At 36.2% G+C, this 26,767-nt stretch overlaps 2 protein-coding genes across 2 annotated transcripts; both read right to left on the bottom strand.

The window, feature by feature from the left end:
- Nucleotide 1: 1 nt before the first annotated feature.
- Nucleotides 2-25,534, bottom strand: LOC131428255 (zinc finger protein 665-like). The gene is made up of 6 exons (XM_058592047.1): nt 25,225-25,534; nt 24,897-25,091; nt 23,557-24,624; nt 17,728-17,898; nt 2,216-2,413; nt 2-970 (listed from the first exon to the last, which is right to left on the bottom strand). The coding sequence occupies exons 1-6, from the start codon at nt 25,398-25,400 to the stop codon at nt 34-36; spliced, it is 2,745 nt and encodes a 914-aa protein (XP_058448030.1). The 5' UTR covers nt 25,401-25,534; the 3' UTR covers nt 2-33.
- Nucleotides 14,130-15,682, bottom strand: LOC131425876 (uncharacterized). The gene is made up of 3 exons (XM_058588129.1): nt 15,606-15,682; nt 15,285-15,553; nt 14,130-15,231 (listed from the first exon to the last, which is right to left on the bottom strand). Exons 1-3 carry the CDS (start codon nt 15,619-15,621, stop codon nt 14,584-14,586), a joined length of 933 nt encoding a protein of 310 aa, XP_058444112.1. The 5' UTR covers nt 15,622-15,682; the 3' UTR covers nt 14,130-14,583.
- Nucleotides 25,535-26,767: the final 1,233 nt, after the last annotated feature.

The following is a 26,767-nucleotide window of genomic DNA, read 5'->3' as shown; positions in this document are numbered from 1 at the left end:
CCATTTTTTGTTTATTTAATTTGATTAATATTTTCAGGCATCCTTCTGACAGACGGACGCACTTTTCATCAACAAAACATCGGGCGGAGTGATAACAATATTAGAATGTTTCCGTTTATGCCTATTTAAACCGATTCTAGAACCATACTTCAATCCGCAGATTTCGCACTCGTACGATTTATCTTTGCAATGGCGACGCAAATGGGTGAGAAGGTGATTGCTAAACATAAATGCTTTTCCGCATATTCCACAAATATGCGTCAGCTCACTGCTGTGTGCTTTCATGTGTTTTCTAAGCCGCGAATTGGTAGCGAATACGCTACCACAGGTATCACATTTAAAGGCCTGCTCCTTGTTATGAACGAATCCGTGAATCCGGAGGATACTGAGTCTTGCGAATCCCTTACCGCATATGTCACAGACGTGCGGACGTTCACCGGTATGCAATCGCATGTGTAATTTCAGATTGTCATTTGTTGTGTATCCTTTGCCACAGATGTCACACTTGTGCCTTTGCTCACCCGTATGTGTGGTCATATGTCGCTCAAAGTATTTTGCCAGTGCAAATGATTTCCCACATACTTCGCAATTGTGCGGTTGCTCACCGGAATGCTTGGACATTTTATGCTTCTCAAGTATGTAATGCGACTCGTAACATTTGTTGCATTCATCACACATAAATTTTTTGGTATGCACAAACTTGTGCGTCCTGAGATCAGTCATAAACGCAAACCTTTTTTCACAGATGTCGCACTTGTGCGGTTTTTCTTTCGTGTGACGTAGAAGGTGTTTCGCCAATGTGTACTTCTTACAATAACTTCTGCCACATATATCGCATAAATATGAAAGTGCATTTTCCAGATGAAATCGCACATGGCGTTGGTAGTAGAATAGAATCATGAACTGTCTGTCGCAAATATTGCATTTGTATGGAGGATTCCCCATGGTGGCGTTGCCCTTGGAATCGTCACTGTAATGGAAAGAAAATTTTATTATTAGAATCTAATTTTGGAAGTTACGGATTTATATTTGTCTTATGTTGAGTACATTTGATGATATACATTTCACTAGGTTCGAATTTATTATTTGAAGAATTTGAAGAACAGAATAGAATTCAACACGACGCAAACACCTAAAGACTGTCCCACAAAGTATGGACGCAATCAAAAACCGCTGCTGATTCAGAATCTGTCAATTTTTATGGCTGCGTCCTGTTGTTTACACTCTTCTCTAACCACTTGTGCAGTTGTTTATTCGTTTTCATTAGTTTGTTTCGAAATGCGTGGACTTTCAGCAGAACAACGTAGAAAAATTGTGTACAAATGTTGCTCAGAACGCGTACTGTCACTGAGAAAGATAGCAAAAATGGAAGGAGTAAGTGAAAAAGCCGTGCGAAATGCAATCAGGAAGTTCGGTGAGGATAACACCTTTGAGCAGAGATGCCAGGTAAAAATTTCAAATATCTGCAGACAGGGTCTGTAAATCTGAAAAAAAAATCTGCAGTCAGCAAGTATGTCTTACTGGCAGCAATTTCTCTATAAAGTATGATACGCAAAACTGGCTTGGCGAGCAAAAAAAAAAAAAGGTCGCGGAAAAAGTCTGTAAATATAGACGAAAGTATGCGAGAATTTCAAAAGTCTGTAAAAGTCTGTGAGAATTTCAAAAGTCTGCACAACAAAAAATGTCTGCAGCACTATACCCCAAATCTGCAGATTTACAGACAAGTCTGCAGACCTGGCATCTCTGCCTTTGAGGATACACCGAAAACGGGTCGAAAAAAAGGTCCTGCTCACCCTTAGTCATGTCATGTCACTTTCGTCCCAAAAGACATGAATCCACCAAATTGCCTACAACTTCGACCAATTAAGGAATTTTGGGCATTAACGAAGGCACATCTTAGGAAACATGTCTCGGCAGCCGAAACTATTCAACAGTTTGAAAAGATTGGAAAAAGTGTCAAAACTTGTCGCCAAGAAGTCTGTACGGAATTTAATGAGGAACGTTCGCAAGAAGGTGCGCCAATGGCAATGTCTACAATGGCTAAGTAGCAAATGTTGAGAATAATATTCTGTTGTTGTAGTCTAATATTATCAGTATATCGAATAAAATTTGAATATCTAACACTTGTGAATTGTTTTTAGCGAAATCAAACTGCGTCCATACTTTCTGGGACAGTCTTTAGATAGTTAAGCGACTTTTGAAAAATGCAACCTACCTTAGCTTGTTGTCCGCTGCACTCTGTTTGGTCTGACGACGACGTTTGGGAGCACCTTTTTTCGTCCTTCCACTAACTTGCCCAGCATTTTTGTCTGCTGTGTTCTCAGAGGCATCTTTTAACGGGCTGTCTATGCTTAAAGTAGATGCCTCAACTTCCAGTTTCATTTCAATTTCATCAGGCCCTACTGCTGGCATGCTAAAAAGATTTACACTCATGTAGATTGGTCAAAGTATTACATTTTGAATCATGATTTTTAAGGCATTCAGTAACTATGTGTTGATCTTTCGAATATTATTTCCCAATTCGAAAATGTTTTATATCAATTATATTCGTTACTAAAGCAATTACTTATCGATCGCAGAGAAAATTCGTCAAACTGGGACCCCGGTCACTGCACATTCTTCCTGTTCAGATATTTATACAGATTTATCTGTATTATACAGATTTTTACATGGTCATACAGATTCAATACAGAGCACAGATTTTATACAGATTTCCTTAATTTAATACAGATTTATACCGATCTCACAAAAAATAAGAAAGAAAAAATTAAACTTTTCTGTCTGAGCTATCTTTTAGTATTTGATTCCAGTGATGAGATAATAGTCTATCAATCAGCGGACAAATCACAAAAATAATATGGAAATCTGTTGTGAAATCCATTTCTGTATAAAATGTTCAAAACGACGTATGTAACATTGAGAGATTCTCTTTGTTTACTTTCTCTTTCGATTATTGCGAAATATTCCTGCTTTTTTCGGTAATTTCTCCAGAGCAGATTAAAAGATGATAGCTTTAGTTATTTTTTTTTCCATAAATACGTTTATTTCTTAAGGCAGTTTACATAAGTTTTTCTTCGCCGTAGCATCACTTTTACATAATATTCTTATCCTAATTTAATTCTAACATAGTCACAACGTTTTGAATTTATTTAAACATATTCTCTTATAGCTTAAATATCATCTTAGGTAACTCGTCATTAATTATGAAATCTACTCGGAAATATTATTTGAACCAAACGATTAACTTCTATAAATTATAAAATAAGCTGTTATTTTCAGACATTTTGATGATAATTTCATAAACTGTTTCGAGTTTGTTTGTATCATTACATAATTTTTATTCTAATTTAGCTATTGGTTGAACTCATGGACGCAGCTGGGATCAGAACTAAGTCTTAAAAGGGGCCTTTATTAAATTGAAACTCCAATTTTCTTTATGAAATGATAAATAAGTTTCATGTATGAAAGGTCACGACAAGCAAGAATGTCTCGAACTGGGATATTGGATAGTCTACCTTGGGTACGCAAAGAATTTATTAGTTGAGATCTGACATCACGATACTCCACGCATGTCCAAACGACATGATCAATATCCCGATAACCTTCTCCGCAAGCACAATGATTAGTCTCGGAGAGCCCAATTCGAAGGAGATGTGCATCTAACGTGTAGTGATTGGACATGAGTCTGGACATCACACGAATGAAATCCCTACTCACATCCAGTCCCCTGAACCATGCCTTTGTCGATATTTTCGGAATAATTGAGTGCATCCACCGACCCAGATCATCTCTATCCCAAGATGCTTGCCAGCTGGCAAGTGTTCTTTGGCGAGACGAGCTATAGAATTCGTTGAAAGCAATCGGTCGCTCATAAATTTCACCCTCAATAGCACCACGTTTGGCTAAAATATCGGCTCTTTCATTGCCAGGAATGGAGCAATGAGCCGGGACCCAGACTATAGTGATTAGATAATTATTGTTCAATATGTCGTTCAGGCACTGTTTTATTTTGCCCAGGAAAAACGGTTCATTTTTGCCAGCAGCGTTTGAGCGAATGGCTTCAATTGCACTCAGACTATCTGTGAAGAGGAAATAATGGTTTGGAGATAATGTGACGATTACACTCAAACTATAATGAACTGCTGCTAGCTCTGCTATATAAACAGATGCAGGTTCTTGAAGCCTAAATGAGGCCGAAACATTATTGTTGAACATACCAAACCCTGTCGCTTCTTCAATTCGCGATCCGTCCGTATAAAACATTTTCTCAGAGTCAATATGCCTGAACTTACTTGAAAATATTTTTGGGATTTCCGTCGAGCGTAGATGATCCGGGATTCCACGCACTTCACGCTGCATGGATGTATCGAAAAATAAAGTTGAGTCAGGGGCACTTAGGATGCTGACACGGATAGGAATATATCTTGAAGGGTTGATTTCCTGTGACATATGGTTAAAATATACTGTCATAAATTTTGTTTGAGATCGAAGCTCGACTAGTCGTTCGAAATTATTAATTACCATGGGATTCAGCACCTCACATCTTATTAGCAGACGTGATGAAAGCTCCCAAAATCGATCTTTTAATGGAAGAACTCCCGCCAGAACTTCAAGACTCATTGTATGTGTCGAATGCATGCAGCCTAAGGCAATTCGCAAACAACGGTACTGAATTCGCCCAAGTTTGATAATATGAGAGTTTGCAGCGGAACGAAAACAAACGCATCCATATTCCATCACTGAAAGTATCGTTGTTTGATACAATTTTATTAGATCTTGCGGATGAGAACCCCACCAAGATCCTGTTATTGTTCGAAGAAAATTTACTCTTTGTTGGCATTTCGTTATCAGATACCTAATGTGTCCTCCCCACGTGCATTTGGAATCAAACCACACCCCGAGGTATTTAAAAGTTAAAACCTGTTGGATCATTCTTCCCATCATATGGAGCTGAAGCTGCGCGGGATCATGCTTTCTTGAAAAGACGACTAACTCTGTTTTCTCCGCAGAGAATTCGATACCAAGATGAACAGCCCAAACGGACAAGTTATCTAAGGTATCTTGCAATGGTTTATGCAGATCAATAGCTTTGGGTCCAGTAACTGAAACCACGCCATCATCTGCCAATTGTCTTAGTGTACATGGGGTTACTAGACAGCTGTCAATGTCATTTACGTAAAAATTATAGAGGAGCGGACTGAGGCATGAGCCTTGCGGGAGACCCATGTAACTATTTCTGAGTGTTGCCCAATCGCCATGTGAAAAATGCATGTGTTTCTCTGACAAAAGGTTGTGCAAATAATTATTTATAACCGCTGGGAGTCCATTTTGGTGAAGCTTGTCTGAAAGAACATCAATGGAAACTGAATCAAATGCTCCTTTAATGTCTAAAAATACAGATGCCATTTGTTGCTTTTGAGCGAAGGCAATTTGGATGTCAGACGAAAGTAATGCAAGGCAATCATTCGTCCCTTTATTTCTACGGAAGCCAAACTGAGTATCTGACAACAAACCGTTCGTCTCGACCCAAGTGTCGAGACGTCGTAGAATAATTTTCTCGAACAATTTCCTGATGCAGGACAACATCGCAATGGGTCTATATGAGTTGTGCTTGGAAGCTGGTTTCCCCGGCTTTTGAATGGCGATAACTTTCACTTGTCTCCAGTCAGGTGGAACAATATTTTGCTCAAGAAACTTGTTGAACAATTCCAACAAACGTCTTTTTGCGAGGTCGGGCAGATTCTTCACCAAGTTGAATTTAATTCTGTCCAACCCAGGGGCGTTATTGTTACAAGACAAGAGTGCTATAGAAAATTCCATCATTGAAAATGGGTTATTAATAAAACCATTATTTCGAGGAGATTCCCGTATAATGCTCTGCGTAGGAACAGAATCTGGGCAAACTTTCCTAGCAAAGTCAAATATCCATCGGTTCGAGTATTCATCACTCTCATTGCCCACGTTACGATTCCTCATTCGTCTGGCCGTATTCCAAAGAGTGCTCATTGAGGTTTCTCTTGACAAACCTTCGACAAAATGTCTCCAATAGCTACATTTTTTGGCTCGAAGTATGCTCTTGTACTTGGTTTCTAAAACCATAAGTTTTTCAAAATTCTGAGGAGTTCCTCCTCCCCGTTTTAGAAACGTCTTGCAAGCATTTTGTTTTGCGAGTTTAGCCTCTGAGCACTCTTTGTCCCACCAGGGGTTGGGAGGCCTTCTGTTAGTCGTTGGCCCAGGAAAGCGTTTAGTTTGGGATTGTTCTGCTGCCTCCAGAATCGAACAAATGAGGAAGTCATATTCTTCAAGTGGAGGGAGCTCTTCCATTGAATTCAAAATACTAGAGATACTACTTTGGTATTTAACCCAGTCGATATTTTTTGTCAAATCATATGGAATACTAGCTGAAGTAGCAATGCAATTGCTATTGCTAATTGAGATGATGATTGGTAAATGATCGCTACCGTGTAAATCAGGCAATATTTTCCAGGTGCAATCTAGTCGAATTGATGTTGAGCAAAGAGATAGATCTAATGCACTTGGGCGTGCAGGAGGTCTTGGGATCCGTGTCATGCTACCCATATTTAATACCGTCATGCTAAAATTGTCACAAATGTTTTGTATTAAAGATGATCTGCTATCATTGTAAACGGAACCCCACATCATTCCGTGCGAATTTAAATCCCCCAGAATCAATCGTGGAGCAGGAAGGGCTTCAACCATTTCATTAAGCTGTCGCTGTCCAACTTGTGCTTTTGGAGGAATATAAACCGAAGCTATGCAAATATCTTTGCCTTTAATGTTTATTTGGCAAGCAACAACTTCTATACTAGAAGTTGAAGGGATGTTTAATCTATAAAAGGAACAGCATTTCTTAATTCCCAAAAGCACTCCACCATACGGAGAGTCTCTATCGAGACGTATAATGTTAAAATCATTGAAATTTAAAGCTATGTTTGAAGTAAGCCATGTTTCGCATAAAGCAAATACATCACATTTTTGACTATGCAATAAAATTTTAAATGAATCAAGTTTTGGCATGATGCTTCGACAATTCCACTGCAGGACAGTGATTGTATCATTTGCGGCGGGTGATAAATTATCCATCAAAAGATACAAAACCTGAGACAATTGGCCATTGAGCTGATAACTGCTTCAAAAAATTTCTAGCTATTGGAAGGAATGCCATTATGAGGGTCTTTAAGGGTTCAGATATATTGAATGCTGAGAAAATCCATTCAACAATTTCCGAAAACTTCAGTAATCCTGTTGGTGGCTGTGAAATGGAGCCCACAGGATTATTACCTTTTTCTGTGCTAGATCCTGGATTGGTTTGTGAATTTGACAAACCAGGAGGCACAGTCTTTGGTTTTGACTTTTTTTGTTTAACACGGGGATCTTTTTTTGAAGATGAAACTTTAGGTGTCTTTTTTGGTAATTTGGAAGAAGACTTCTTTCTCTTAACTGACCCTTGGGTAGTGATAAACGAATTACCTTCACTATTTTCGTCAGAGTCAGAGTCCTCTGGTTCCTCTAGATTTGAAAACCCGTTTTCGGTTTCCAAAGGGGGGACATCAATGACCGTTTTAAGCATTTCTGCATATGTGCGCTTAGACCGTGCTTTTAAAGAAAGCTTAATTTTGTCTTTGTGCACTTTAAATGCAGTGCATACTGAAATATCATCATGAGGACTATTCCCACAATAAATACATTTTTCAATTTCCTTGTTGCAATCATTATCTTTATGAGGCCCTTCACACTTAATACATTTTGGTTTATTGCTACAGTAAGTAGCTGTGTGTTCGAATTTTTTGCAGTTCGTACAATTCATTACATTTGGAACAAAAAGCCGAACAGGGAGCCGAATTTTATCGACATAGACATGGGACGGCAACGCAGATCCGGCAAATGTCACTCGAAACGAGTCTGATGGGCGATAAACTTTTTTTCCCTCTTCATAAACTACTGAGTACAGTTGTTTGCACTCCAGTATTTTCACACCCTCAAGCATAGAGTTCTTGAAACGACCAACACCATGCTTGAGTAAATCATCTACCGAAAGACTCGCTTCGGTAACAACACCGTCAATTTCGACATCTTTGGAGGGTATGTAAACTTTATACTCTTTAATGAAATGTTCCGAAGAGACAATATCATTCGCGTGTTTCAAATTATTTACCACAACACGAATTTTATCGTTATTTACTTTTATGATCTCTTTGATTGAAGAGAATCGTGATGTCAAACCTTTAGAAATTTGGTAAATGTTTAATGGCTTTGATATACGTCTAAAAAAGACTATCCAAGGCCCAGAAGAGCTCTCCTGATATTTTTTCGTTCGTGGGGGTATAGGATTCATGCTAGGATTTACGTCCATGGATTCATCCATCACATTAAAATTTTTAATCAAACTTTAAAATAAAAAATGAAACCAACACTACACAGTACTCAATCAAAAGGAAAAGAAAAAACTTCTACCTTGAAATTGTTGTCTATCTCCGTTGCACTGCCGTGTAGATCCTCGTTGCTCTAGATGTTCTTGTTGGATGCTGATTGTTGGATGTGATGCTACTGCTACCTGACATCCAGCACCACTCGATTTCCGATTTACTTTTGTCTTCGCCAGCTGCAACCAGCGCAGGTCACCGGTGTATACCTGCGTGTTGTATGGCAGTGGAAAGACCGAGTTGTCTTGTCTCCTTCTTCCTTGTGCTCCGCACCGATATGCTTCTGCACCGAAGTGCCTTCGCACCGGTGTGCCTTTGCACTCTCCTGCTTCTGTGTGCCTTTGCACTCTTCTTCTTCAATGTGCCTTTGCACTCTCCTGCTCAGCACTTGTGGCTGTATATTGTGGCCTGAGTAGAGCTTGGGAAACGCCCTTTGTTGTTTCCTTCACCAGCTTGGCCCAGCACTAGGGCTCTCTTATGCAGCACGATTTTACGTTTTAACGGCTGCTGCCAACAGGTCTCTACCTGTAGTTCAACCGTTGTCGTATTTAACGCGTGTAAACTAACCAGCGTTATTAAACTGTACGCTTCTATACACAACCTTCTCGGTTGAACGGCTATTACTGAATGAGCTTTAGTTATTATTATCGGTAAATAATTGGAGAGAAGGATTGCTAAGAGGGCCGTAATAATCAAAAGAGAAAGTAAACAAAGAGAATCTCTCATTGTTACATACGTCGTTTTGAACATTTTATACAGATTTATATTATAATTTGAAACCTGGGGTGGAATCATGTAAGGTGATTATCACCAAGTGATTATCACTTTTGAAAATTTGGAATCATGTAAGGTGATAATCACCAAGTTCTGTCACCACTGCTGGAAGGCTAACATCACTATCAAATGTTGGCATTACGTAAGGTGATAGTCACCACGATTTAATCACCTTCATGTCAAAATGGAGGTGATAGCAATTTAGTTATCACTTTTAGTAGTGATTTGATTGTTCGAGAAGTGGCTTTATAAATTATTGTCCGTTAGGTGAATTTTAAGCCACTGATATAAACATAACCTACCAAAATTGGTCGGAGAGGATATTTTTTTAATAACATTCGAACTGATATTGTGTCAAAATTAAATACCAAAATGAAAATTAACTTAGTTTGTATAGTTTAAAGAATTCATAGAATGAACGGTAGTATTTATCAATTCAATCAATTGATTTATGTTGGTATTATTATTTGAAGGAATATCACTGGAGTATTCGTAGAGTCAAAGATAAATTGCTTTCTGGAAAAGAGGTAAGTTTATGAATGTAGACATCACCTGTTGCACATCTATGCTAACATTTTCAGTAGAATTAGATGGTCGTGACTTAGTGAGCGACATATCCGTCTCGTTCAACTGAACGAGTAAAAAAGATTAAACTGCGTTCTTAATTTTCTTCTTGTGAGTTGAACTAAATAAGGCAATATTTTTGGACAATTAGTTACTGCTAATCATAGTGGATGTCCGGTGGGTAAAATTTCTAAATTGGAACTAACAATTGAAAGCTCTGTGAATTATAATCGTATAGTGAATGAAAACTATACACAAAATTATTTAACGGATCTTTCTCATTCGAGAGGCCATCCGTTGTGAAACATCAAGAAGATCTAACAATTCGTGTCATTTCAAAGCTAGCAAATTTATCGCAAAGAACTGACTGTGACATTGATTTCCATTGATAAATAAATATCGGCACTGAATTATACCAACAAGTTATTATTTGTTTGTGCGCAGTTTGCCATTCTCGCCGGGCAATTTTTTTCAACGTTACTCTTCGATCCATACAAATCATCATTGATAAAAATGACTCGAATTAATGAAAAGGATTGAAAACTATAGGTATGAAAATTTAGATTTTAAAATATTATATGGGTATACGCCACTTTCATATGTTACTTCTCCTAATATCAACGGTATACGCCACATTCATATTTTACTCCTGAAAAATTGACGTTTCTTGACAGGTGATAAATGGAGTGAAGTTGGCTCAATCACCGGTGATGGTGATAGAAAAAGTGATCACCTTCGGTGATTCCAAACATTCTGGTGATCACCTCACCAGGAGGTGATAGCAGACCCTGTCAGCTTGGAGCGAAGTCAATCCACAGACTAACAGACATGACAGTATGAGTAAATTCTTATAAAAACAATTTTTCGTGATGCACTAGTTCCACCTATATTATACTGCGCGAACTATTTACTATCGGTACACCCCTTGTGTTATGTAAAAGTTAATTTACTAGTTGGTTCCCCCTCGTTTGTCAACACCGATCAGCTGCTTGCAGGGATGCCTGATTTCATCATAATATTTGGAAATGAATCGTCACAGTAAATTATTATAATACGTTAATAATATATTAAACTTTTTAGCGATGTTGGAAGGTAACCATTTATTTTTCTCAACATTGTTCATCTAGACTATTTTTTATTGTGTTGGTAATTTTCACCCGAAATTAAGTGGCGGCAGATCAGAAGCAAGTAAATATTGCCACTAAACGGGTTCGATTTTGTATTGCGTTGAAGGATGAGAGGTAGGCACAATTTTGTATATAGTTTTGGCAATATGTATTAAATCTGTATCCTGCATGAAATTCGCATACAAATGCAAATACATATCAATACATTACAGGTAATTCTGTATAAATGGCAACTCTGTTGGTAAATGAAAAAAATAAACACAGTCTAGATGACAGACAGGATGTTTTTGATAGGGTAACGTGGTGCCATCATGACACATGTGAGTACTGTCCCAAATAAAGGAATATTCGAAATGACAGTTAAAATGATTGAAGAATCTAATTTGAGTGTCCTGTCTGTTAGTCTGTGGTCAATCTTCAGTTCAGCAACGCCATCGCACGGCATCACATTCAACATATCATGTCAATTGTATGGGTGCGCAACCCTGCTATTTTGGCGCGCACGAATTTGACATTTTTCTCCCCTACTTCTATGTATAAGATTCGATGCGGGCTCGCCTGGGGGCGACATGCTCGCAAAAAAGGATGTTGCCAATGATTTGTTCGGGAAATGTGAGAGCTGGATATCTTGTTAATATGATGTCTTTGGTGATAGTCACTTATCACCTTACATGATTCCACCCCTGATATTCAAGAAAGTAATGGCATCATGAAACTTTACTGTCAAATTGAGAGCAGTGTTGGTGATTGCCGATAATTTGACAGAAGCTGCTCGATGTTTATCTATATTGCATACAACGTTTTCAATCCGGTAGAAGATACTACAAGAACAGACACGAGTTGCAATGCATGAACCGTGAGAGATTCTACATATCTTCGCTCCACTTCATACTCTGAGTATTTCACGCCCTTAAAAATAATTTACAGTCTGATAATGATCGTTGCTGTGTGGAATTTCCCAAGAAAGAATCGCACATTGACAATTATCGCATAAAATCGAATCAATGATTCAAATTGATGATTCTCATACAAGGTTGCGATATTTCAAAACCCTTGTGTGGAGCATTCACATACATTTTCATAGACACAACTTATACAAAGATTATATGCACATAGAATAAGCGTCATAGTAAAATGATTCTATAGCAAATCTCGCGTAATTTTTCAAAAAGGCGTATAAGTGACAGTATCTCTTTAAATACTCTCTCTTTCGATTATTGTGATGTGATTAAAAAGATTTTCTTTGATATCACTATTCTGTTTGAAAGTCGAAAGTTTCGAGCATCATTTCATGTAAAGAGTTGAGTGATAAACGTGGAAACCGCTTGATAATTAATAGAAGAGAAAGTAAACAAAGAGAAACTGTCACTTGCTTATACGCCCTTTTGAAAAATTAACCGAGAATTATCAACTGCCCAGAATGTCGTTTCCATTTGGGTTACGTAACGGCTCTTCTCAGTGGACTGACCGTGTTTTTGATTTGTCTGTTGGTCGACTAGTTTTATAGCATCCTAGTCAGTCTAGTCGTCATCAGATTTCGCATGCATGAAATCTACCCATGCATTCTTATCAAAGACGATAAGGTGTTGCACAATCTTAGCTATTTAGTACCTAATTTTGTATCATATTTTCATAGATAAGACGGAGTAAACTGAGCTTATAGTAAAAAAAAATGTAAGTAACTGAAAAGAGGAAGAGACTAACCATCATTAGTTTTATTAATGTTCATTTTAAACTTAATTTACTTATAAATGTGTCTCGAGTGGTTGATTCTGCACACCAAGGAAAATTCATAGTAAACAGCGGTAATTATGTCTATTTTCGTCTCAAATCGAAATGTCATTGTATGTAGCGCAAAGGCTTTGTAGCATCGTTATATAAACTTTAAATTATACATTAATTTTAAGCATATTTTACATATCTTGGTACAAATAAAAAGGCATGTTCCTGTAATCTTTTCCTATTTGTTTTTCTTCTATAGAAAGGTTATGCAACCACAAAAAAAAATAATACTACACTAATTTTCAGAGTCTATATGATAATGCATAGCCGATTTTTTCGTGCAGTCAGTTTCCCTATACTAAATCCCATACAAATTTTAAACCTCGTGCGCAAAAATATAGTTTCTCCGATCGGCACATGTCATAAAGCTGATTCACGGGTAGCGAAATTCTTCAGAAATGTATGAAATTGGGTAAGGTTAGGTTTTTTTGGATCAACATTTTTCTAAACAAAAACCAGTGGAATGTAAATTTCTCGAATACAAGAATGTATAGCGATCGAGTACTATTTATTTTGGATACTTTATTTGTTATTTCCAGGCATTTGAAAAATGGTATTAAACCAAGTTTAATGCTCTATTCTGAATAAACGGTAGATTTCGCACAATGAACTAAGATCAATATTACCACCTCAGAGTAAAAACTTTTTCTTAAAACTTCTACTATGATTTTTCAAATGAATTTGCCCGTTTTCGTAAGAAATCGTTGAAAATGTGGAGTAATTAGAAATTTTCCTACCGACTTGACAGCTCTTGCTGAAAGTATCATCTCTAAACAAGCAGCGCCTCTACATTTCAGTTTTGCGACAATATACCAATCGAGCTAAAATTTTTCCATGTTTCCTATGGGGCCAAAAGGGAACACGAAAAGTTTGGTGTAGCTGATATCAAAATGTTGTCCTAACCTAATACACGTATGCTTACAACAACTGACCCTGTGGAAGAATAGATAGAATTTTATCGAAAACACCTCCTGTTGTACTCGACGTAAAAACACCATTCTTGCCTTCATAGCTTCGAAAAGATATATATATATATATATATATATATATATATATATATATATATATATATATATATATATATATATATATATATATATATATATATATATATATATATATATATATATATATATATATATATATATATATATATATATATAGATATATATATATATATATATATATATATATATATATATATATATATATATATATATATATATATATATATATATATATATATATATATATATATATATATATATATAATATATATATAAACATATGTTTTCTAAACATTTTTGTATCAAAGAGAAAATTGCACGACACGTGTTTGAGATTCTTCAACTATGTTTCCAAAATTTTGTCCATTTTAGAACTAAAAAATTTTTCAACAAGTGCTTTAAAAAATTGTTTATTTTCAATTCCACTATAGTCCACAATACCACCCATAATGAACATACACATAAACGTATTTCGGTTACTACTTATGGCTTTCATCAATGTCCAAGTACTGTAAAGTTAAAATTCAAAATCTTGCCAATCGATAGCGAGCATTCATCTCACCTACCTTCGTAAAGGTTTAATTATCATTTGTTCCACAGTGAAAATGGAAGAAATTTTTGAAATATTACTCATACATCACCTTTTCGATTACAATGAGGCTGTCGATTCAAGGTTCCAAATTAAATTCAGGATGTTACAAGGATCAGTCCTGCTGAAGGCATCATAGCAAACTGCTAAATAGTTAATGTAATTTGCAACTATTTTGATTCAACTCTAATACACGATTCGGTAAATTCAAGATATAAAATTTGTATCTTTTTAAGTTCAAATTTTTACAATTCAAAAACAACGCAAAACAAAAACAGCCCCACTCGGTAAATACTTCAACGCTTGATTGTCGCTGTGAACCCACACACCGTCTGCAAACGCTGGGCCATTCGTTCGTCTTCCGCGTTAGCCGGAGTAATTTTCAAAATCTGCAACCGACTACCGCCAGTGAGCCGACCGACACAACGCACTAAATCGCCGACACCAACTGCGATCATACGAAAATCTATTTCGTAAAATACTCCCAGCATCACTGGACCCGATTTGTTACGCAGTAATAAAATTTTTTCGCACTCGTACGTGCCGCTCTTGATGCTCAGTATGTTCGCGAAAACTTCTACCAGCGGAGAACCTTCGGTGTCGGACTTGGTCAGCTTGGTTATATATTCCAGCGAACCGGTAATGATCCGAAATTTTTTCGGATCTGGTTTTCCGGAGCCATCTGTAGGTTTGTTAGGTTGCTTTGCCGGACAGATTGCTGAAAGGACCCGCTGCGGATTGCGGTTTGTATTCGATTTCAGCGGAAGAGGTTCAAATGCTACTCTTTTTAGTGGTTTCCGTTGTAGTGAATCTTCTTGCTTGCGTTTATAACTGTTTTGGTTGTTAGACAATTGAAAATTTTCAACAATATTCGTTGATACCGTTGTTGTCGTACTATGCGTATTGCTCGGAATGGAAAAATTAAGTCCAGTAGCGGTGTTACCCTAAATATATTAGAATGAGATTAGTTGATTGTTGGTAACACGAACTCTATTACCAAATTAGTTCTGCCATGTATATTTTGCCGGAAGGGTGTTCCACTGCACGAAGCCTGCATTTGGTTAAACATTAAAAACTGCATTGCCGTCGTGGAAGCAGCAGATGGTAGTTGACAGTTGTTGAAATTTGCGCTATATGGAGAAGATTTTTCACTGACCGAAGAAGTCGGTTTGTTCATCAGTGTCGGTGTTTCAAGAATACCAGCTGCCGACATGAGAAAACTGCCATTTCTCAAGGGAGCCGGTGTTTGAGGATAGCTGATTTTTGCTAAAAAATAACGAAATGTAATCAATTATCCCCAAGAAAGCGGCATGCTTACAATTTTTGTTCATCATTTGAAACAGAATTATTCCAATAATTAGCTCGAAACGAACACTAAACTTAAACCATAAGCTCCGATCGTAATATCGATCGATTAATCGATTAATCGATTAATAACTATGATAATCAGGTGATTTTAAATCGATTAGTTTGAAACCAATATTCGATTGTTAAGCTAATCGAATAGCTTGAAAAATTTAATAACAATAATCGAATAATAATTCGAGTAATCGAATAATAACCCAGATAATCGATTAAAATTTAATCTAATAGTTCATAAATCTTACTCGATTATTAAATAATCGAGTAATTCAAAAAATCCGACATCCCTGTCTGTATATCCGAACACGCTCGTTCAATGTTACTCTAAGTACAATTTCAGTTTAACTACTCTATAGTGAGTAAAGCTTGTTTACTCACTTTTGAGTAAATATGGTATTTGTCAAATTCTGAGTAACATTTACTTAGTGCTACAAATGGTAAAATTAGCTCGAGTGAGTAAACATTACTGAATATCATTCGAATTGAATAAGGGTTTCGAATAAGGAATTCTTTGCTTTAAACAAATACTGACTTACTTCTATCCAACGAATGAAGGACGCCACCGACAAAGGGAAAAGTTCAATGACCGTAAATTTTCACACCACGTTTTCAAAGCTTTGTGAGTAAAACTTGTTGTCAATTTAGAAACTGATTCGAAGTTACTCATTCTTCTAAATCAATATTACTCACTTTTTGACGTTTGAACTAAATAAGCAAAAGTGAGTACAAACTACTCACTTGAGAGTAACATTGAATGAGCGTGAAAGTATGTCAGCAAGTATGTCTTGCTGGCAGCAATTTCTGTATAAAGTATGACACGCAGAACTGACTTGGCGAGCAAAAAAAAAAGGTCGCGGCAATTTAAAAAGTCTTGGACAAAAGTCTGCGAAAAACTCGATTTTCAAAAGTCTGCAAAAGTCTGCACAACAAAAGAAAGTATCTACACGAAATCTGCATCTCTGATGCGCACATGGCTTTATCAGGAATGCCACACGGACGCAAAAAAAAAGCTATTGAAATCCATAATAAACATGATATTTTGCTACAAGTTATCATAAGGATGGAAATATAAGTCAATATGGGAATCATAAGTCAATCTTATGATCTCCAGAACAAAATTTTCATTGACCTACTTATGGATTTCATAAATCATACTTATGAAGTTCGTTAGGTCGACTTATGATTAATGTAGAAATGTAGATATGAATGTAATAAGTCATTTACATATTGCACAACCCCAACTTATGCAATTCATCGCTACTGTCTTATGGTTTTCATGACGATTTGTACTGATTTCCATGATAATATATATATATATATATATATATATATATATATATATATATATATATATATATATATATATATATATATATATATATATATATATATATATATATATATATATATATATATATATCTATAACCATAATATATTGTAATAACATCTTTCAACATAATTGTATTGTAGAAATTTCATTTTATTAGCGAATACAGATAAATAAAGATATTTTATACGAAACAATACAGATTTTCAGATGAAAGCATCTGGCATCTCTGTTTCTGTTATTTACTCTGGCAACCAGGCTAATTTGACTAACTTCAAATCTCGGTTGATTTTTCATTAGGGCGTATAAGCAAGTGACAGTTTCTCTTTAATCACTCTCTTTTTCGATTATTGTGATGTGATTAATCAGATTTTCTTTGATTTCACTACTCTGTTTGAAAGTCGAAAGTATCGGGTATCATTTTATGCTAAGATTTGAGTGATAAGCGTGGAAACCGCTTGGTATTTAATAGAAGAGAAAGTAAACAAAGAGAAACTGTCACTTGCTTATACACCCTAATGAAAAATCAACCGAGAAATGGCTCTGGATTTCTTTAACATTTCATTAATTAAATTCCTTGGCAAATTTTTAGATCTGATAACAATAATCCTGTTGAATTTTTCAGCAAACAAACAAACAATGTTTATTTACTTTGCTCGTTTGGTTCAACGTTTGACAGTTCTTTGGTTGCTTGTGCATTCCTCTCTGCGCGTCTCTAATTATAACATAATCTCTAACTGATTAACTTACCGTTCTTTCGCCCTATAATCCTGTTCGATTCGAGGACATAATGTATCATCATGAATTGAATTTCCACTCTGACAGGCCGGGAGTATTGCTGCGTGCTCCGTAGTGAGAATTGGTGACTCCGCGGTCGCCTCGTCCGCTTCTGATTTGATTTTAACAAATTCCATTTCGGTTCAAACTGTTCTCACAATATTTTCACTAGTGACTAGAAATCGCTTTCAACTACAAACTTACTTATTTCTGACTTATTTCTCGTCAATAGCTCCGGCATCCCGAAAAAGAACCTTAGGTTTTAAAGGCTTGAATTTGTCATCTGTGCTCCGTATGGGTAGGTTAAAGAGTAAGGACATTTATAGTCTTTGGATGTGGTAGTGCACAAAGTCCTGTGACGTCATATCACGTAAAATTTCTCCAAGGGATGCACGTTCTGAAACTACACCTTTCAGTCAACGAACAATAGTATGTCGTATTGTTTAATATTGTAAAAATGTAAACTTTTGTTTAAATGCGTTTGCGACAAGGAAATTAATTATTTTCGATGGCTTAATGTGCATTTTATACTTGATTAAACTCCTGCAGGAAAATTATTTGCACAAATCTTTTCCCTCAGTACGCATTAAGTACGCTCCACTGCCATTGAATTAGCTTGATTACACGAACTTTTTGAAATTTGCTTGAAAATTTTATCTGGCATCCCTGTTGTGAACGACATGTCAACTGTTTTTCAAAGAAGTACGAATCTTACAAAAGTAACAAATCGAGTTCTTCTCTCCTACCAATAAATGCTTCAAAATCCTACAATTCTGCCTAAAAATTCGGATTCCACAAAAATCTCAATCTTAGTAACACTATAAATAATACTATAAAGGTCGAAACTGTCATTCCCTTTGTTCATGGAAGTTTCACGCTCCGAGTTCCATGCCAACAAACAGGGTTATACTTCAATTACTAGTAAGGAAAAACGGAACTTTTTTTTTATTTTAGATGGTTTCCGAACTTATTACTACTGGATATTTCTATTGTAAGTGAGGCGATAAAATTACCCGCAGATTTGTCTTAGTCGCGAAAATCAGCCATTTTACGAAAAATGCACAAGGACGTATTTTAATAATTCACACAGGAAACATAAAAATAAACAAATCGTAATAGGGTGGAATTCTTTTTTTTTGTTGATTCATTCAGTGGATATAGAAGGAAAGTGGTCAAATTTACATCCCTTTTTCAAGATAAACTAACAATTCATCGACTTATCATAAATTGATCTGAGAATATACGATAATTTCTAAATACGATTTGAAACCAAAGTCGATACATTCATCAATGTTTTTCTCCATTTGCTGTCAATGTTAGATTCGCCTTTCTTTGAAAAACAGCTGATGTGGCTTTTGTACTAATATTAGTGTTCGAGAATAAAATTCCAGTCAAATTTAAAAGCCCTACAGTGTAAGAATTCACAATTTTCGCAATACATTTCTGTTGTTTTGTTTTTCTAATTTTACCGCAGATTAACAACAGCACCACCACACTCACAAATGTGTATACCAATCGTCTATAATCTTGATTTGTGTTTATCTGTATGCACGCCTAGCAAAGACTGCACTAAAATAGGTCAAGGATATTAATTTTATCGACTTTCTTACATTATCTCATAGATGGCGCGAATTGTGTTGATACGTACACGCATAGAAAAAAACATGTAAATATAACCAAATTTGGGTATAGCAGCCCTTACACGTGACAATATTATTGTCAATCCAAAGTATTGTCAATACCGTCAATCCAATTGACTTGGAAACTTGAGTCCGCATTTTTCGAGAAAATCAAGCGTTTGGAGCTTCAAATATTGCAAATGAAAATTGAAATATTGAGAGATGAGTTCATTGCACATATTTGACAGTTTCCTCTCTGGAGAGAAAGTATTGTCGGATTGATGAGCAGTTTTGATTTTTTGACAATATTTTCGTCAATCCGATAAAGTTTCCAATACACGATCAAAAGTATTGTCAATACTCTTTGTATTGACAATACTATTGTCTCGTGTAAGGGCAGCTTATTACCCAACGATTTTTTTTTCGGTAAAATAATGACAAAAGAAAATTTGGTATGATATAAAAAACATTGTTGCTTAAAACTACAAAACATGCTAAACAATTTCTTACTTTTTTAAATTCAAAAATTGGTCTGTAAAAATCATATTCTAGCTTAATATGAGGATAAATTAAATGCAAAAAACTACTAACTGTTTTGTTATTTTGAACATGCTCAATTTCTCTGCGTGTATCAGGTTCTAGTCAGAGACTCGTGGAAAGGAAGCCAAAAGAAACCAAACGATCCGTCAAACGTTGAAAAAATAAATAAACATTGTTTGCTGCTGAAAAATTCAGGAGGAGTACTGTTATCAAAGCTAAAAACAAATTAACCAAGGAACCTAAATATTGAAATGTTAAAGAAATTATTTTATTCAATGACCTGGCATCAAATTCATTTGGATTTATTGTTTTGATAATCAAGTAACATGATTCAAGATACGTTTATACAGATGTCACGTTTGTACCTTTGCTCTCCCGTATGTGTGGTCATATATCTCTCAACGTGTTCGGCCAGAGCAAAAGATTTCCCACAAACACTTAGTAAAATGTTATAACAGTCAAAATTATAACTCTGAATTCATTTTGATCAGATGCTTCTTTTAAAGAAAACGTTTAGTTGAAACAGTTTAGTACGATTTTTTCAAAAACGCTTATTTTTGGGTAATAAAGTTTTCCACTTTATTAACTTATGTATCCAACAAAAATATTCACAAACAGAAGTATCCAAAGATTTGGTGCTATTCTCGAGTACAACTAACATAATCAATATTCTCGTTCCATATCACACTTCGAGATTTCTGGCTTTCTCTTTGTGTTATCAAGCGATTGTCATATGTACCCGTATACTTTCCACATTAGCAGGACTTAAAAACAAATTGAACTTAGATCCGATTGAAATTAATAATTTTAATAAAGATGATCCGAAAAAAAACAAAATATGCAATATCAAACTACACTGTTACCGACGATACTGGCAACACTTTTTCTATCACCCTGCAGTAATATTAATTTCAACAATTTGTACTTGCTTATGTCATTTTCAACCAATCATGAGATGGTGCGAAACTGGCTCTCGAATTGGATTAACAATTGGCATATTGTTGCAAAACTGAAATGTAGAGGCGCTGCTTGTTTAGAGAAGATTTTTTAAGCAAGAGCTGTCTGTAGGGAATATGATGAATGAATAATGATAATTAAAAAAAGGCTTGAATGCTGTAAAGGTTGGATACTTGAAATAATAAAATATATTCTATGAATTCTATACTACCAAAGTGATTTTTTATTCTGATGAAACTGGCACCACTGAAAATCAAAGTTGCGTAACTATGGAAACGAAGTGCAATTGTTTAACGGTTTCCATAGTTACGCAACTTTGATTTTCAGTGGTGCCAGTTTCATCAGAATAAAAAATCACTTTGGTAGTATAGAATTCATAGAATATATTTTATTATTTCAAGTATCCAACCTTTACAGCATTCAAGCCTTTTTTTAATTATCATTATTCATTCATCATATTCCCTACATCCTTCCTCTTCTCTACAGTTTATTGTTCGTGTGATGATTGTCAATGATTGATGATTAATGAAGACTTCGACACGACAGAATTTTCGCAAACATAGCGAACCCCTTTTGAGTTCATAATCTAGCAATTTTATTTTTTTAAATTCACCATTGCGTTGAACAAATTTTCAAAACCAATAATTTCAATATATCCGTTTTGAGTGACTGTCTACATGAAAATTTTTAAAGAATCCTCCTTTTCTTAAATTCATTTTGCATACGCAAATGTCGTTACCGATATTTAAGGTACGCGACAACATGCAAATTGTTAAATACTCTAACGTGTTCATACAAACTCTATGAATCATGCCAAGATCTGAACGTTGCATTTGTCTTATTTCTGATAAAATATCTGATCATTTGAAGGTTTTAACGAAACGCGTGATACACACACTCATTGTTGAATCGTGAAGCTCGCTCCCAACAACGATATTTTATAATTTTTCGCTGTCAGAACATGCGAAACTCATACTACCTCATTATTAGGAACAAAAGCGATTCCGGAAGAATTGGCCACTCAACACTTAGCGTTTCCGGAAGTATGGGTTACTCAAATGAGTTAGTAGTGTCTCGCAACACAGTGGCGTCGTCAAACATAGAAGCATTCCTGAACAATCGCGGAAAATCACCATTAATGTTAGATTCAATTATTTTATTTTATTTTTTTTCTAATTTCATTTATATTCCTCGCGTGTTACACTCATGTATGGTTGATAATCACAATTTTGGAATCGCGTCTTGAAAATACATTATTTTATGCGCATATCATATTTGTATGTGAAACATAGAGACCTACTCGCTCTAAAACATCTGTATGAGAAACATAGAATCCTACTCGCTCTATATTTCAGAATATTGAAGAGACCAACTCGCTCAACAACTGCTTTAAAAGGTTTTATGTAGAGTCCTACTCGCTCTACCTTGATTCCTTTTAGTTTTTTTGAATATGTTCTTCATTTAATTAGATTTATTATTTTTCATTCAATCTTATACTGCAACATGTTTTGAAAAAAAAAATCAATTAATGTTCTTACCTACCACCTGCGCCATGTCGTAACCAAACCTAAGCACCTAGAAAAGACACGTCTGTTAGAAGTAAGCTTCGATCGCAGAATGAAAAGAATTCTTGTTTTTATCGTATCAACAAATCCTTAACATGTCCGTATCCATATCAACGAAGTGCAATTGTTTAACGGTTTCCATAGTTACGCAACTTTGATTTTCAGTGGTGCCAGTTTCATCAGAATAAAAAATCACTTTGGTAGTATAGAATTCATAGAATATATTTTATTATTTCAAGTATCCAACCTTTACAGCATTCAAGCCTTTTTTTAATTATCATTATTCATTCATCATATTCCCTACACTGTCAAATCGGCAAGAAAATTTCTAATTACTCCACCTTTTCAACGATTTCTTATGGAAACGGGCGAATTCATTTGAAAAATCATAGTAGAAGTTGAAGAAAAAGTTTTTACTCTGAGGCGATAATGTTGATCTTAGTTCATTGTGCGAAATCTACCGTTTATTCAGAATAGAGCATTAAACTTGGTTTGATACCATTTTTCAAATGTCTGGAAATAACAAATAAAGTATCCAAAATAAATAGTACTTGATCGCTATACATTCTAGTACTCGAGAAATCAACATTACACTGGTTTGATCCGTTGTTGTTGTTGATGTTGATCCGAAACAACCTAACCTTACCCAATTTCATACATTTCTGAAGATTTTTCATATATAATCGTAGTTTACACTAAAAAAAGTAATAATCACTTTGAAATCGATTTTCTTCCACTCCGAGTGTACTTTTATTGCTGATATCCATTTGTACTCTTGAATAAACGATAAAAATGTTGCAAATCACTACTGCCGATATGAAAATTTCCGAAAGAATCCTCTTTTTCTTGGTTCCATTTTTCATTGGTAGGTGTCGCTACCGGTAAATCAGCTTTGGGACAATGTGCCAACTGTCAGGCCCTGTCCTAGTCTAACATGACCAACCCTTTTTTTCACTTTCGACCGCACATGTCTGTATGACTGAACATGTGCCGCTTTAGGCCTGCATTCATGCGAAACTGGAGATTACAAATTTTGCACTTGTAAGGTTTTTCTGCTGCGTGTATAAGTTTTTGTTAAGTTAGACGTAAACTTTGGGTGAACGACTTGTTACAGACATCACAGTTGTGCGGCCTGTTGGTGTCTATGTTGGTTTTCTGTGAGAACGTCTTTAGAGGGTAACGGAATTTCCAAATGTTGTTTACCATGCTTCCGAAGACCACCCTTTGCCACGAACTGTGCGCCACAAATGTGACATTCGAACAGTTTCTTGTCGTAGCTTTCCATTGCATGCATTTTCATGTGCATTCTAAGTCGGTAAGCCGTACTGAAGCTCCTGTTGCACGTTTCACACTTATGCGATCGCACACCGGTGTGAATTTGGCTATGCTGTATCAATAAATATCTGGCACTGAAGCTTTTCGGACAAACCTCACATTTGTAGGGTTGATTGTCCAGGTGAGTTCTCACGTGTCTTGCCATTTGTTTCTTGGCAGCGAAGTTTTTCCCGCAAATGTCACACTTGAAGGGATTTTCTCCCGAATGAAGCTGCTCATGATACTTCAGATTATCCATCCGTCTGAAGTCCTTGCCACAGACATTACATTTAAATGGTCGCTCACCGGTATGGGCTCTGATGTGGGCGTCCAGTGGACTCTTTCCGCTGAAACACTTACCACATATATCACACTTGTGGGACGAATTTCCCGCATGCATGCGCAGATGAGCAGAAAAGTATGGCTCGTCCAGAAACGATTTTCCGCAAGTTTCGCACTTGAAAGGTCGCTCCCCAGTGTGTGCTCGGATGTGTCTGACTAGTGTTGCCTTAGCGAAAAAACCGGCACTACAAAGGTGACACTTGTGTGGAAAGTCGTTGTTGTGGATGCGCATGTGGAACCGAAGATAATATTTGTTCACAAACGTTTTTCCACAGATGTCGCATTTGTACGGTCGCTCGGTCATATGGCGGCGCTCGTGTTGTTTAGCGTCGTATCTCCGCTTGAAATCCTTACCACAGATGTTACAGCGAATGACTGATCCATCCACGTGTCCACGAACGTGTTTTTCGAGATGACCTATTGAGAGGTAGCTTCTGTCACAAATGTCACATTTGTGTGGTCGATTTTTTGGTGCAGCTGCATCGATCTTGGAGGTCACGGTATTGACTTTATGCTGTATGACAGTTGCACTGCTGCAACAAGAGAATAGTACGCTAGACGTTATTTCATTTAAGTAAACCTCCCTGCGATATAGGTTTCACTAGGGTCAAAGTTAATATTCGAAGAATATTTCACGAACTTGCTGTTTACCATAGTTAAATATATCAACCAAAATGTTTGACAAGCATCCCCCATATATCGAAATATTGCTAGGTCGTGGCAAAATTGTCTACGGGTTCACGATCCAGAATGAACATAATGAAATTCATCACGGCCCAAATACCGAGATAGTTAGGCAACCTACCTTAGCTTGCTTCCCGCGGCACTCTGTTTTGTCTGACGACGACATTTGGCAGCACGTTTTTCCGTCCTTCCACCAACATCCCCAGCATTTTTGTCTTCTTTGTTCCCATAGGCATCTTCTTCCGGACTGTCTATGCTTACAGTAGGTGCCTCAATTTCCAGTTTCATTTCAATTTCATCTGACCCTACTGACATGCTAAAAAAAATACAATATGATATTTTAAAGAATGATTAATTAGGCATTCAGTAACATTGCGTTAATTCCAAATTCTAAAGCCTTTTATTTCAATTTTCTTCGATACTTCGTGACATATTATTAATTAGCTTGCCGTTCTTTCGCCCAACTGCCACTATAATCCTGTTCTATTCGAGGACATAATATATCATCTTGAATTGATTTTTCGCTCTGGCAGGCCGGGAGTGTTGCTGCGAGTTCCGTAGTGACAATTGCTGGCTCTGCGGTCACCTCGTCCGCTTCTGATTTTATTTTAACAGTTTCATTCATTTCGGTTCACAATATCATTACTAGTCACTAGAATTCACGCACGATAATTAACTACAGATATAAACTTATCTCTAGTCAACAGTTCCGACAGAACTTCAGGCTTCAAAGGTTTGAATTTGTCATCTGTGCATCGAACGTGATGGCATGAATAGTTTATGGAAGTGGTAGTGCACGACTGGTAGTCAAAATCATATGACGTCAAATCATTCAAACTTCTTCTAGGGATGCACATTTGTTTAAATGCGTTTGCGACATGGAAACTAATGTCGTTTTTCATTGATTCCACACGCTCGGTGCCAGTGTTTTGCCCTGACAGCCGATCAATGAAACGGTTTTGTAAAGTTTGGTTTGAACGCATGCTGCTCGGAAAAGAAAACGGGTGCAAAATAGTTGCCCGCGAATTGCCCCAAAAGTGCATTTTTTTCGTGCGGTGCAAATCAATGAAACACAGTACACCTGTTTTGATTACCCGACTGCACGAAAAGTGCACGAATCGAGCAAAACACTCCACGAGTGTTCTCAATGAAAAACGGCATAAATGTTTTTGATGGCCTAATGCGCATTTTATACTTGATTAGCTCAACCAAATGATGCAACTTTTGCAGAGCGGCTTGATTGTCAGATCTTTTTGAAATCTGTTTGAAAATTTTGCCTGGCATCCTTGTTGTGAACGACATGTGGCTTTTGTACTAAATATTAGTGTGCGGAAAGAAAGTTCCAGTCAAGTTTAAGAGTTTAGGAATTCAATACAATTTCGCAATACATCTCTGTTGTTTTGTTTTTTTTTTCTAATTTTGCCGAAGATTGTCAACTGCACCACCACACTCACAAATGTTTAAACCTCTCATCGATAATCTTGATCTGTGTTTACCTGTATGTACGCCTAGCGAAATGTGCAACAAAATATAGTAGGGATATTGATTTACTCGAGCTCGAAAGTTCTTTCATAGATGGCGCAAATTGTTTTGATGCGTATTGGCACAATAACGCTGTCTTGAAATGTAGAGGCGCTGCTTGTTTAGAGATTACATTTTGTTTACTTTTTCAAATAAAGAGTTCTTGTAACAGATCCTAAAATTCTACAATATAATTGAAATTATATGAGTTCCCCATAAGAACCTGTGTAAAATACAATCGTTCATTCCTAGGAATGGTTCAAATAATGAAATTTAGATAGCGCGTCAGGTAAAATTAGTTTTGCGTTACCTAACGCTTGAATTCGTATTGTATTTTACAGTATTGTACTGCATCGTATTTTACAGTATTGTAGGTGCATTATTAGGCTCTCTGACAGCTCACTTACAACCACAAATGCAAATGAGATTGGTTTGTTTTCATCAAGAAACGCATGCATTAAACACGATTCA

The sequence above is a fragment of the Malaya genurostris genome, chromosome 1 (assembly GCF_030247185.1).
Source record: "Malaya genurostris strain Urasoe2022 chromosome 1, Malgen_1.1, whole genome shotgun sequence".
In the NCBI taxonomy this organism is placed as follows: domain Eukaryota; kingdom Metazoa; phylum Arthropoda; class Insecta; order Diptera; family Culicidae; genus Malaya; species Malaya genurostris.
The sequence above is the reverse complement of the archived record's forward strand: the minus strand, read 5'-3'. Positions and strand labels throughout refer to the sequence as shown.

What these genes read in the sequence shown, in the direction of transcription:
- LOC131428255 (XM_058592047.1), bottom strand. Translation starts at nt 25,400, where the DNA reads ATGAATGAAACTGTTAAAATAAAATCAGAAGCGGACGAGGTGACCGCA. An exon ending in GATTATAGGGCGAAAGAACG is followed by an intron (nt 2,414 to 17,727) that starts GTAAGTTAATCA and finishes AAATCTTTTTAG; the next exon opens with CATGCCAGCAGTAGGGCCTG. An exon ending in GCAGCGGACAACAAGCTAAG is followed by an intron (nt 971 to 2,215) that starts GTAGGTTGCATT and finishes TTTCCATTACAG; the next exon opens with TGACGATTCCAAGGGCAACG.
- LOC131425876 (XM_058588129.1), bottom strand. An exon ending in TACATGGCAGAACTAATTTG is followed by an intron (nt 15,232 to 15,284) that starts GTAATAGAGTTC and finishes TAATATATTTAG; the next exon opens with GGTAACACCGCTACTGGACT.